General features: G+C 46.1%; 1 protein-coding gene across 1 annotated transcript; it reads left to right on the plus strand.

Moving 5' to 3' along the window:
- The first annotated feature begins 64 nt into the window (after positions 1–64).
- Positions 65–11094, plus strand: eftud2 (elongation factor Tu GTP binding domain containing 2). Its single transcript, XM_088317311.1, has 28 exons — positions 65–211; positions 873–991; positions 1075–1237; positions 1564–1642; positions 1733–1808; positions 1869–1934; positions 2023–2058; positions 2163–2253; positions 2316–2398; positions 2467–2633; positions 2705–2829; positions 2896–2959; positions 3033–3123; positions 3211–3346; positions 3461–3588; positions 3804–3997; positions 4078–4189; positions 4272–4412; positions 4491–4592; positions 4664–4746; positions 4993–5079; positions 5803–5929; positions 6489–6576; positions 6989–7107; positions 7370–7464; positions 7532–7685; positions 9793–9900; positions 10099–11094. The coding sequence occupies exons 2-28, from the start codon at positions 884–886 to the stop codon at positions 10192–10194; spliced, it is 2919 nt and encodes a 972-aa protein (XP_088173437.1). The 5' UTR covers positions 65–211; positions 873–883; the 3' UTR covers positions 10195–11094.
- The last annotated feature ends 696 nt before the right edge of the window (positions 11095–11790 follow it).

An 11790-nucleotide genomic window follows, 5' to 3' on the forward strand; every position in this document is an offset into this window, starting at 1 on the left:
ATAAACCACCACTTGTTGAAACCTTAGCGCTAGTGAACACATTTGGCCGATTATTCGCTGTTCAAGCAAACGAAAAAAAAGAAAATAACGGAAGTTACGTTCCCCACGCATGGCGCTATTTGGAAAATAGATTTATGTGCTAAAAGCTAAACGAATTGCTACATAAAATTTTAGACGAAGAACGTTATTCCGCAGTTGTAGCAGAATACAGGTAAGTGGTTCTTTATTATCGGATTAACACTTTCTCGTAGTAAACTAGCATTGCTCTTTTACAATCTTAACGTAACGGCAACGTTGTTTCGGGTGTCATTCATTCTTTACTTCGCTAGTCGGCTAGCATGCTAGTTGTGAACAAAAAATCAATTCGTCTACACCTCCAAAGACGCATATTTATCTGATTTATTCACATTTCATCTCGACTGTAATGTAATGGAAACCCTCCAAGGTAAATTAACATTAGCGGCATTGTAAGGATCAATGATTTTAAGGCGTCTTAATTAATTAAGCTTTTTATGTTTATTACGTGTTCCAATTAATGTACTTGAATGTGAATTTACATACGCAAGAACACTTTAATTTGTGAAATAAACTGTCTATCGTTTTAGTATTAGTAACACTTATTGGTCTTTTGCAGAAACCTGCCTAAATGACTGTAGGCACGTGTGTAAATTTTAATTGATTTACTAATGATCAGAGAAAGCATGTAATAATGATGTTTTTAAAATGAATTAATTTCAACGGTAAATTTGAAAAGTTGGCACTCAAAACATACATTCGGCAAACAACTGTTGAAATCCCAAAATGTAGCAGTCATTGTATTTATACTTTGTCCCCTACATAATTGTAACCAACATTTGAATTTCTTTTTCAAGTCCTCTATAAAATGGAGGCTGATCTGTATGACGAATTTGGCAACTACATCGGCCCAGAGCTTGATTCTGACGATGATGACGAGAATGACTTGGATGCAGAGGACCGAGATGCAGATGAGGTGTTGTGTAGTTCTTTTTTTTTTTTTTTCTGTCACGTTTGTGTAAACAACGTTGAAATATCGTGTGTCCTCTTTTGGTGCAGGGAGACGAGGACGATGACGATGAGCCGGCCGATGCTGATGAGGACGTGCCCGGCATGGAAGTGGTGCTGCATGAGGATAAGAAGTACTACCCGACTGCTGAGGAGGTGTACGGGCCGGAAGTAGAAACCATCGTCCAGGAGGAGGACACACAACCTCTTTCAGGTTGGAGATGAGATACTTTAATGCCTGCACAAACTTCAATACAAACATTTATGAACTAGCCCTTCGATTTATAAAAATTGTCTATTTGTTTTTTGTGTGCAGTTTTTTACACTGACTAAACTTGTAGAATGAACAATTTTGGAATGCCCCCCCCCCCAAAAAAAAGAAACAATTAAGCCTCAGTAAACATGTTGCTCGATTTTTTTTGGGTGGGGGGTGGAGGCGATGTCATGGGTTTATTATTGTGGTTGTAGGGCTAGGCGATTCATTCTCAACATCTGCTACAATTTTCTGTACATTAAATTTCTCTCATGTTGTCCAATCAGAGCCCATCATCAAGCCAGTACGACACAGGCAGTTCACCCTGATGGAGCAGGAGTTACCAGCCACGGTTTATGACATGGAGTGAGTTGGATCAAAAGCAGGAAAAATGCTCAATTCCGTCCCCGCTGTCGGAATTCGTGTCCTCAATTTTCATTTTCCTCCTTTTGCCAGGTTCCTCGCCGACCTGATGGATAGTCCCGAGCTGATCCGTAATGTCACTCTGTGTGGTCACCTTCACCACGGCAAGGTGGGACTGACTGCCCGTCATGCCCGATTAAACATAAGATGACTTTGTTTTCCTTCTCAGACCTGCTTTGTGGACTGTCTGATTGAGCAGACCCACCCGGAGATCCGGAAGAGAGATGACATAGATGTGAGTGTGCCATTCGTAGGAGGAGGAGCTCTCCTAAATTTGTGTCAAAATGATTGCAGACTAACACCAGGCTTCTTGACCCTTTCAGCTCCGCTACACCGACATCCTCTTTACTGAACAGGAGGTGAGGCGATTTCAAAGATGTATATTTGAGAGGAGGCCTCAATTTGAGGGAATGCGCACGGTGACGCAATGAATCCAATATATTGTTTTGTTTGCATTGGACAGAGAGGCGTGGGCATCAAGAGCACGCCTGTCACAATGGTGCTGCCCGATTCCAGAGGCAAATCTTACCTGTTGAACATCATGGACACGCCAGGTACTCGCCTTCATTTTGGGACGTCACCGTCAGAAACTGAAGCCGCTCCGTTTCCCAAACAGGTCACGTCAACTTCTCCGACGAGGTCACATCCAGCATCCGCATCTCGGACGGCATCGTCCTCTTCATCGACGCGGCGGAAGGAGTACGTGGTCGTGTTCTAGTCTTGGTCGTCGTTCACAGACACGTAACTGGGAATGTTGCCGACCGCAGGTGATGCTGAACACGGAGCGCCTGATCAAGCACGCCGTCCAGGAGCGCATGGCCATCACCATCTGCATCAATAAGGTGGACCGACTCATCGTGGAGCTCAAGCTGCCGCCCACCGACGCCTACTACAAACTGCGCCATATTGTGGACGAGGTCAACGGTCTGCTCAAGTGCGTGCCGTCACACCATAAAGCTCCCGTAACGACGCTGCGTGTTCATGAGTGCTGCTTTTCGTCTTCAGCACGTACTCCACCGAAGAGAACTTGGTGGTTTCTCCCCTCCTGGGCAACGTGTGCTTCGCTAGCTCCCAGTACAGCATCTGTTTCACCCTAGGCTCCTTTGCGAAGATCTACGCAGATACTTATGGTGACACAAGAGCACATAAACATTCTTCAAAAGCCTCCTTTCTCATGCGTGTGTGTTTATTTGCAGGTGACATCAATTATACGGAGTTTTCCAAGCGACTCTGGGGAGACATTTATTTTAACCCCAAAACGTGAGTGCTTGCCCAATATTTGGCTTTCACACAAGAGTTTTCTCAAGTTTTGGGTGTGTTTTGTGTCATTTAGGCGCAAGTTCACCAAGAAAGCGCCCACAAGTAACTCCCAGCGCAGTTTTGTAGAGTTTGTCCTCGAGCCACTCTACAAAATCCTTTCACAGGTTGGAGACAAAATCCTCCTCCACAAGCATGTTCAAAGCCCACGAGGTCCAATCAAACAAATTTCCTGAAGGCGTCTCTTTGTTTAGGTGGTTGGGGATGTGGACACGTCGCTCCCGAGGGTTCTGGATGAACTGGGGGTCCACCTGAGCAAAGAAGAACTGAAACTGAACATCAGGCCGCTGTTGAGGCTGGTGTGCAACCGCTTCTTTGGAGAGTTCACCGGTATGTCATGCTTTTTTTTTTTTCTTAATTATTATTATTAAATAAATAAAGGAGCGTTGGATGGCGGACGTAAACAACCAAATGTTACATTTAACTCTGACCTGTTGTCTGCAGGCTTGGTGGACATGTGCGTGCAGCACATCCCTTCGCCACAGGAGGGCGCCCGCAACAAGATAGAGCACACCTACACTGGCGGTCTGGACTCAGATTTAGGGGAGGCCATGGCTGAGTGTGACCCCGAAGTAAGTTTGTATGAGTGACTGAAAAAGGCATAAAAAGAAACGATGGGGGGAAGAAAGACATTTCTTAACGAGAACAGCGATGGCAAGCCAGCAGAGCACATTTTCATCACCTTTCATTTCTGGCTGTGTGTGTCAATACTTTTGTTCAGAAAACATTTGTTAAAGTGTTAATTTAATGTCAGACTCTCACTTAAGATCATTTGCTTTTCGTTCAGGGTCCTCTGATGTGCCACACCACCAAGATGTACAGCACCGAGGACGGCGTTCAGTTCCACGCTTTTGGACGCGTGTTGAGCGGGACCATCCAGGCGGGCCAGCCCGTCAAAGTGTTAGGCGAGAATTACACCCTGGAGGATGAGGAGGATTCCCAAGTCTGCACCGTCGGTCGGCTCTGGATTTCCGTGGCCAGGTGCGCCTTGAAGATTTGGACTTTTTAAAGTAGAAGCGGTTTTCTTATTAACGAAATCTCGGCTGCTCCACTTTTTGAAGATACCAAATTGAAGTGAACCGAGTTCCAGCCGGGAACTGGGTCCTTATCGAGGGATGTGACCAGCCCATCGTCAAAACGGCCACCGTCACGGAGCCCCGAGGGAACGAAGAGGTCAGACTCTGCTGACTCCAACAAATGGCGCTAAAGCCTACAAATGAACGAGCGTTTTATCGACTTCTCACTCTGGCTCCAGGCTCAGATTTTCAGGCCGCTGAAGTTCAACACGGCGTCTGTGATTAAAATCGCAGTGGAGCCCGTGAACCCGTCTGAGCTGCCCAAGATGTTGGACGGACTGCGGAAGGTCAACAAGAGTTACCCCTCCCTCACCACAAAGGTGCGTCGCATCATTCGAGTCGTTGCCCCGACGACTGTAAAAGGTGCAACGTGCTTCATGTGTCGTTCGTCTTGAAAGGTGGAGGAGTCCGGAGAGCACGTCATCCTGGGCACAGGAGAGCTCTACCTGGACTGTGTTATGCACGACCTGCGCAAGATGTATTCTGAGATCGACATTAAAGTAATGGACGTTGGTGTTGGTGTGACCTTTCGTTTGTTTTTATTTGGAAACTAAGGTCTTCCGTTCCGTAGGTTGCCGACCCGGTGGTGACGTTCTGTGAAACAGTCGTGGAGACGTCGTCTTTAAAGTGTTTTGCTGAGACGCCGAATAAAAAGTGAGTATGTGGTACACAAAATGTATTCAAGGAGCATTATGAAAAAAGTTACTTTTATTGGTCTTTGGCATTTTTTCACAATTTCAAACCGCTTTGATCTCATTAAGTGTGTTGGATCATGTGGCCAGTGTGAGGTTTGTTATCGAGTTCCGGTAAATAAGAGTTGCCGTCCGCCGCGTTGGCCTCGCCCCTCCCCCTCTTCTTCTGGCGAGTGATTGACAGCTGACTGTGCGTTGTCGTTGGCAGGAACAAGATCACCATGATCGCCGAGCCCTTGGAGAAAGGCCTGGCCGAGGACATCGAGAATGAGGTGGTGCAGATCACGTGGAACAGGTACGACGTCGGCCATCTCGCCGCTTCCGCACGTCCAGTTAGCCCGTGATGAATTAAAATGGCCGACTTGCCATGTCGGGCACGCGGCAAGACATTTGCGTAACGGCTCCCGAGACGTCGTCATATTTCTCTTTTATCCTTCAGTTAGCCGGTGACGAATGTGCCGGCATGCAGGAGTGACCGTTTGGTCTTTTAATTAAATGCCATGATTGAAAAATGCGGCACAGTCACGTGTGCATCTAATGCTAAAAAGGACTCGATATTCTTTTTCATTTTTAAGCGCCGCGCACAGCCTGCTGACTTTTAATTCTGTGGAGTGTGAGTGTTTTTCTGGAATTGAATTTAATTAAATGTTTCGTTTTATAGGGCATTTCTCTTGTGCAATATTTGGACAGAAAATAAAAGATGTTTGGTGAAAAGAACGCGGGCCTCTTTTTAAGAGCCTCCTCGCCGTATTGATCGGCTCACTTACGCTAATTGAAAATGCTCTGAAAGCACACATGAGATTTCCTCTCCCTGTGATACAAAGTGCGTGTGAGGTTGTGCAGGTGCGACGGTGCCGCAGAAGCGACGCACTTCACACCCCATTAGACCGAACCGCGTCCTCTTCCATTAACCCCTTTGCCCGCCCCAATCAACTAATCTCCTTTATGTTACAGCTGACACTTCACGCAAAGCACCTTTCTTAGCCGCCTCCTCTCTCCTCTCCTTTTCCTCCTCCAGGAAGAAGCTGGGTGAGTTTTTCCAGACAAAGTACGACTGGGATCTGCTTGCCGCCAGGTCCATCTGGGCCTTCGGACCCGACACAACGGGGCCCAACATCCTGGTGGACGACACGTTGCCCTCGGAGGTCAGACGCACACAGTCGTGTCATAGATTTTCAGGGTTTGCGTTCGACGAAATGACAAATTTAGAGAGCCGAGTGTTTGCATACAAGCGATTAAAAAGTAAATTTTCCGTAAAATGTCCCATTTTGGATGGAAAAACAGCTACAAGATGCTTTTATGCCAAGGGAACAAAATCCAGTCCGAACCAGCATAAGCGTCCCAAACTTGGCGAGGAGTTGAATATCTTTTCATGCAATTTTGCCTGTGCAATCGAGGTCGGATTCAAAGCTGCATCCGAAATTTGCAGCTCGCCTATTGTCAGCATTTCACAGTTTAAATAAATAAGGATTATGAACAAAAATGTAACTTTGGATTCTGACCAAAGATTATTTAGTCGCATCCCATCTTATGTCAAAAGCTGTCGACAGAAATTCGGAAAGTATTTCTTGTGCTCCTTGCGGGTAATTTGAGGTCAGCGCCTCAGAAGCGCTGCTCGCCAAAAGCCAAAGTGCATTTGTCAGCAGTAGTAGCAATACATTAACGATATTTGTTTGCTTTTTTGTCAATGGTCCGTGTTGGCAGGTGGACAAGGCGCTGTTGGGCTCGGTGAAAGACAGCATCGTTCAAGGTTTCCAGTGGGGCACCCGGGAGGGGCCGCTGTGTGACGAGCGTAAGTCGCCAGCACTCTTTAAACAAAAGATGCCTTACACACACAAAAAGGAAGATAACAATTTCAATTTGCTGCTTTCTTTCTTTGGAATGTGGAAAGGAATTAAAGTTCCCAGATCAAATTCAGACAACTCGTTACCGGAAGACCTGAGCGGCGGCAGATGAAGAAATTTGATCACTAAAATTCTTTTGATCGTTGTAACGCTTGAGATCTGCCGGTTGCTGCTCGTTCTTTCCGTGTGACAAATGAGGTCTGAGCCATTTAATTGATTGAAAAGTGAGTCGGCCATCTTGAAGTTGTGCCAGAAACCTGCTGACGCGGCACAAGGCGCTGTGTGAGCGGCTTTCGTTCTAACCTCACCTCAACTTGACAATTGTTGCCGTTGAGGATGTCTTTTTCCTCTCTCCCTCAGCCATCAGGAACGTCAAGTTCAAGATCTTGGATGCGGTCATCGCTCAGGAGCCGCTGCACCGCGGAGGGGGCCAGGTCATCCCGACCGCCAGGAGGGTGGTGTACTCGGCCTTCCTCATGGTGAGATCACCGAGACCCCCGCCTCAGTCCTCTTTCCCGTCTGCCATTACACGCCGACAGTCTCGCTTTCTTTAATGTTCCATTACCTTGATTACACTTTGCATTTTGCTGACGATCGTTCTCCTTAATTGCGGCGCTGTGACGTTTCTCGCTCACCATCTTTGGCTCGCCTCCTCGTCTTGTTTTGAGTGCGTCACCTATGCATGTGTGATTAGCTGCTGGTTCACCAAGGGTTTCATTTTTTGGTGCGGGGGCATTCCAGGCCACTCCAAGGTTGATGGAGCCTTACTATTTCGTGGAGGTGCAGGCGCCAGCTGATTGTGTCTCCGCCGTCTACACGGTGCTCGCCCGGAGGAGGTCGGTGGCTTTCCCGAGCACTTTGGAAGCGCAGAGCGGGATTCCCATTCTTGTCGTTGTTTCGCAGAGGTCACGTCACGCAGGACGCGCCCATCCCGGGCTCGCCGCTCTACACCATCAAGGCCTTCATCCCCGCCATTGACTCCTTCGGCTTCGAGACCGACCTTCGCACGCACACGCAAGGGCAGGCCTTCGCTCTGTCCGTATTTCACCACTGGCAGGTATGAGTTTTATGACCGTGTAATGAAAACCAAAAATGACGTTTTATAAAGCCCAACAAACGCTCGCATGCAAAATTGCAAAATGTTTGTCCGTTTCACTCCATTCAGAGTGCAGAACTTCTTAAACTTCAGCCTTTGCGCACCGGTGCCGACCCGCGCGCAACAAAAAAGTTGCCATGCTGTGCAGCCGCGCGGCGCGCATCACGTCCGCCACTCGGTCTCAATCACGGCTGATGTGCGCCAAGTGTTGAGTCATTAAGATTTAAGAGCCGTCTCGGGCTGCCATGTCCGACATGTGTTTGCGCGCGCTCTCAGCGGCTGTCGCCCAACGTTAAGCTCCACTTAGATGAGATGAGTGCTTATTATGGCAAAGTCCTTCATCTGAAAGCGGCGGCCAAGTTGCCGTGTTAGCACCTGAACGCCTCACGCTGGCAGCAGACGGGAAAGAGAATCTGTAAAAACGTGGACGCTTTGAAGAGAAATGTAACCTTTATGCGTGTGTGGAACTCATCATAGTCTAGCAGTGTGTAATTGATTTAAAAAAACAAACTGAAATTCATCAAGGTTCACTACACACAGCGTAACAATTTTCGGGTTTTCTCTCTCCACGATTCATGTTTTCATAACTGACGTCATCTGAAATGTGACATTTCCTATCGATGCCTCGTCCCAGAGGAATGATTTACTTCTCAAAGTCGCAAACTGGTGTCCTTGTGCCGATGGCCTCCAGCAGCGAGTCGCATCATCGCTAGCTCGCATAATTACATATTTACTTACTCAGCATCCGTCTTGTCCGCCGCCGCGACGTTGGGCGAGCATTGATTCAGCTGCCCCTGGACGACGCTTCGTTTGCCCCATTAAAGTCGTTAGTGCGCTGGTGGGCCGCCAGTGCCGGCTTGTAATCGGTTGATTTGCCTCCAGCCGCTTTCCACCCATGTGTCGGTCCATCCTGAGGCCAGGAAACTCGCCTTCATAATCACTCAGTCATTCAGGTCAGCCTCAAGTCGACTCGGATGCTTCACCTCATTACTTCAAAAAATGTTCTCTCGACATTCTGTTTCGGGAATTATGCTGTTGGAGGACTCGTGATTTGTGGCAGTCACTAAGTTTCCGTAGACTGGGGATCCGATTTCACTCTCATATGTCTTGTGCGGATTCAAGAGCTGTCGCAAAGCAGCCCTCGGAAATACACCTCCGTGCGATAGGCTGACGTGAAACTTGCATTTTAGTAAAGTCTCGTCTTTATACATTTTTTTTCAAACGATTTTAGCTGTGTGTGAAAGTCTTTTTCAGGTGTCAGTTTGCATCACAATGTATGGGTTTTTGACTTTTATGACCAGTTGGTTTTATAGTGGTCCACAAAGTAAGAAGACATCAGTGTCCGTTTTTGAACAGAGAGACAACAGCAAAAAGTTGGGAAAAGAAGAAGCCTCATGGGAAAGAAAGTCTTGCATGTTGTGACAGTTTGAGCTGACAATGAGGCTCATGGCGTGCTTGCCGTCCGCATGACTCATCAACAAAAAAAACAAACCCTCGCTTAACCTGCCAACGTTGCTCTGATGCCAACGCTGGTCACCAGCTGCGCTCGCACGTCTTGCCTCCATCAGCGTGATGGACGCGCTCCTGAGTCAGGAGCAGCAGCGCGACACACTCGCCAATGAATCAATTGGAAAAAATAAAAAGGTGTCCACTCAGCGGCAACTTCAAGTGTTTTTCACATTTGACGGATAGTTGTTCGTTTTTTGTTTTCCTGCTCAGGTTGATACAAATGACAAGAATTCTCAAGTGAACCACTACGGTGCATCTTTTGGGCACACTATTGAGGGGTCTGGTTTTTGTCTTTTTTTTTTTTTTAGGCTGATTGATATGTAGTAGAATAAAATTCTGGGGAGTGAGTAATCGTCAGAATTATTTTTATAACGATATATTGTGACTAACTTATTTGGTGCCTTAACGCTGACAATAATAGTTTTTATTTATTTTTAGGAAGATGGGGCAGTTTTGTCACGTTAATTTGATTCCTGGGGAAAACTGAGCACAAAACAAATGAAACTTGTGAGTCAAGGGAGCGAGCGCCTTATCTGAACCGATTTGACTTGTTTGCCAGATCGTTCCGGGCGACCCGCTGGACAAGAGCATCGTGATAAGACCCCTGGAGCCTCAGCCTGCCCCGCACCTGGCCAGAGAGTTCATGATCAAGACCCGCCGGCGCAAGGTGAGCTGCCTCTTCTTCCAACCTGGAACATCTCCGGCCCACTTTGACGGGAATTTGGGAGGCTCGGCTGAAAGTAGAACACATTTATTTTTGCATCACCGTCACCTGTTGTTCGCTTTGGATTTTCAGTTTTGTGCGACGTCACATTAAGTTGACAAAAAATGAATACATTCATGAATTTTAAATTTTTTGTGGCAGGGTTTGAGCGAGGACGTGAGCATCAGCAAGTTTTTCGACGATCCTATGTTGTTGGAGTTGGCCAAACAGGACGTGGTGCTAAATTATCCCATGTGAGTGCAACTACAATGTGGTGAAAACGCGTCTGTTTTCCTTTTGTGTTTTTTCTCCCCAAAAAAAAAAAATTCCACAAGCAAATATCCATTCATCATCTTTTTATTTTCGATATGTATACAATTGTTGTTGTAGAGTGCACAAAACACCCAATAACCTTTTTTAAGAATATGCTGTTGATTTGAATAATAAAAATGAAAACTTAAAAAAAAAAAAAAATCATTTTTCTTTTTTAATTTAAAAAAAAAAAAAAAATTTATTACCACTCAAAGAAATTCCCTTCTTGATCCCGGTTTGTTGCGCTTGAATTAGCGAGCAAGCCCTGCCGCCAAATGACATCAAAATGAAACAAGAATCTGTGATGAAGCACATTGAAGTTGCTCAATGCAATCTGGCGCCGATCTGGATTCAACTTTATAACTTCTGACCTTGTATAAACCCAGCAAATGTCATTTAACGAGGTTCAGAACGCACAAAAAAAAAAAAAAAGATGCCCGTGCATTAGGCATGACTGAAAAAACCCCCCAAAAGAACAAACTTCAAACATTTGGCGACGACAGCCGGTCGGCAGCTTTTCTATGGCCCAAAACTTTCGGAGCGAGCGGCACGAGTTTGCGTCCGCGGCGATGTTTGCGGTGATCGGCGTGTCGACTCGCCACACTGTGTGGGCCGTGACTGATGGACAGGCTGACGAATGAATGGAGGCAGGCGGGGACCAAGCCAAAGTTGGGAAAAAAATCACAGATTGATGCAACATGGCAGCAAAGACACTGAAGCTACACGACTTGCAATGTATATATAAATATTGATACTTTGTTTGAAGTCCCTTTTTTTTCCAAATGCGAGCTACTGGGCGACTGTCCTCTCAAGAGTTTACATTGAGCGCACGTGATGCTGATGGATGGACTTGTCCAGACGCCTTTGGAGGACTTGAGAGGGTGTCAGAGCGGCTCAGTCTATCACTTGGCACTCACGATGCACCCCGCCATGACACCCTGCGTCCCGCATTGTCTCGAGATGCCAAGGACAGAATGTAGCTCCGGTGAGACTGAAGTCACGAGAAGTCAAATGTTTTGGTTTTATTTTCTTCATTGTGTCTACAAAGTCTGGACACGTGATAATTGTACCAAATATACCAAAATTAATTGAGTGTGGATTTGCATTGCTACAATTCTAGTGAATATGTTCTTTGAATAAAATGGATTCATACTGAAGATGTTGCTTGACTTTTTATTTTCACCTACTTATTGAAAGACCCGGTGTATTATTTTGCAGGGGTGGGCAACTTAAATCCTGGAGGGGACCACAATTTTCTGTCCGTGCTTCTGGGTGGCCACATTGTACCTCACATTTCCGAACCAGTTATGTGACCAAAAAAAAAAGGGATTTTAATTATCGACAAAATACATCTATTTGTGCAAAAGATGTGCTTTTACTAGATTTCAATTTTGATCATATATTTTTCAGTGCACGTGTAAAAGAGCCACTGTCCCAACTCAACAAGAGTTTAAAGCAAACTAAAAAATAACCACAAACCTTTTTTTCTTGAATTCGAGGTCGGCAAAAAACTGCTGAACAACAAAATAATTAAGTGGAAGA

This window comes from Idiotropiscis lumnitzeri, chromosome 15, assembly GCF_059441095.1.
Source record: "Idiotropiscis lumnitzeri isolate Australia: NSW breed Sydney's pygmy pipehorse chromosome 15, RoL_Ilum_1.0, whole genome shotgun sequence".
Classification (NCBI taxonomy): Eukaryota; Metazoa; Chordata; class Actinopteri; order Syngnathiformes; family Syngnathidae; genus Idiotropiscis; species Idiotropiscis lumnitzeri.

Coding starts and splice junctions, on each gene's coding strand:
- eftud2 (XM_088317311.1), top strand. CDS start 884: ATGGAGGCTGATCTGTATGACGAATTTGGCAACTACATCGGCCCAGAG. Junction 4,190..4,271: donor AGCCCCGAGGGAACGAAGAG/GTCAGACTCTGC, acceptor CTCTGGCTCCAG/GCTCAGATTTTCAGGCCGCT. Junction 4,593..4,663: donor ATTCTGAGATCGACATTAAA/GTAATGGACGTT, acceptor TCCGTTCCGTAG/GTTGCCGACCCGGTGGTGAC.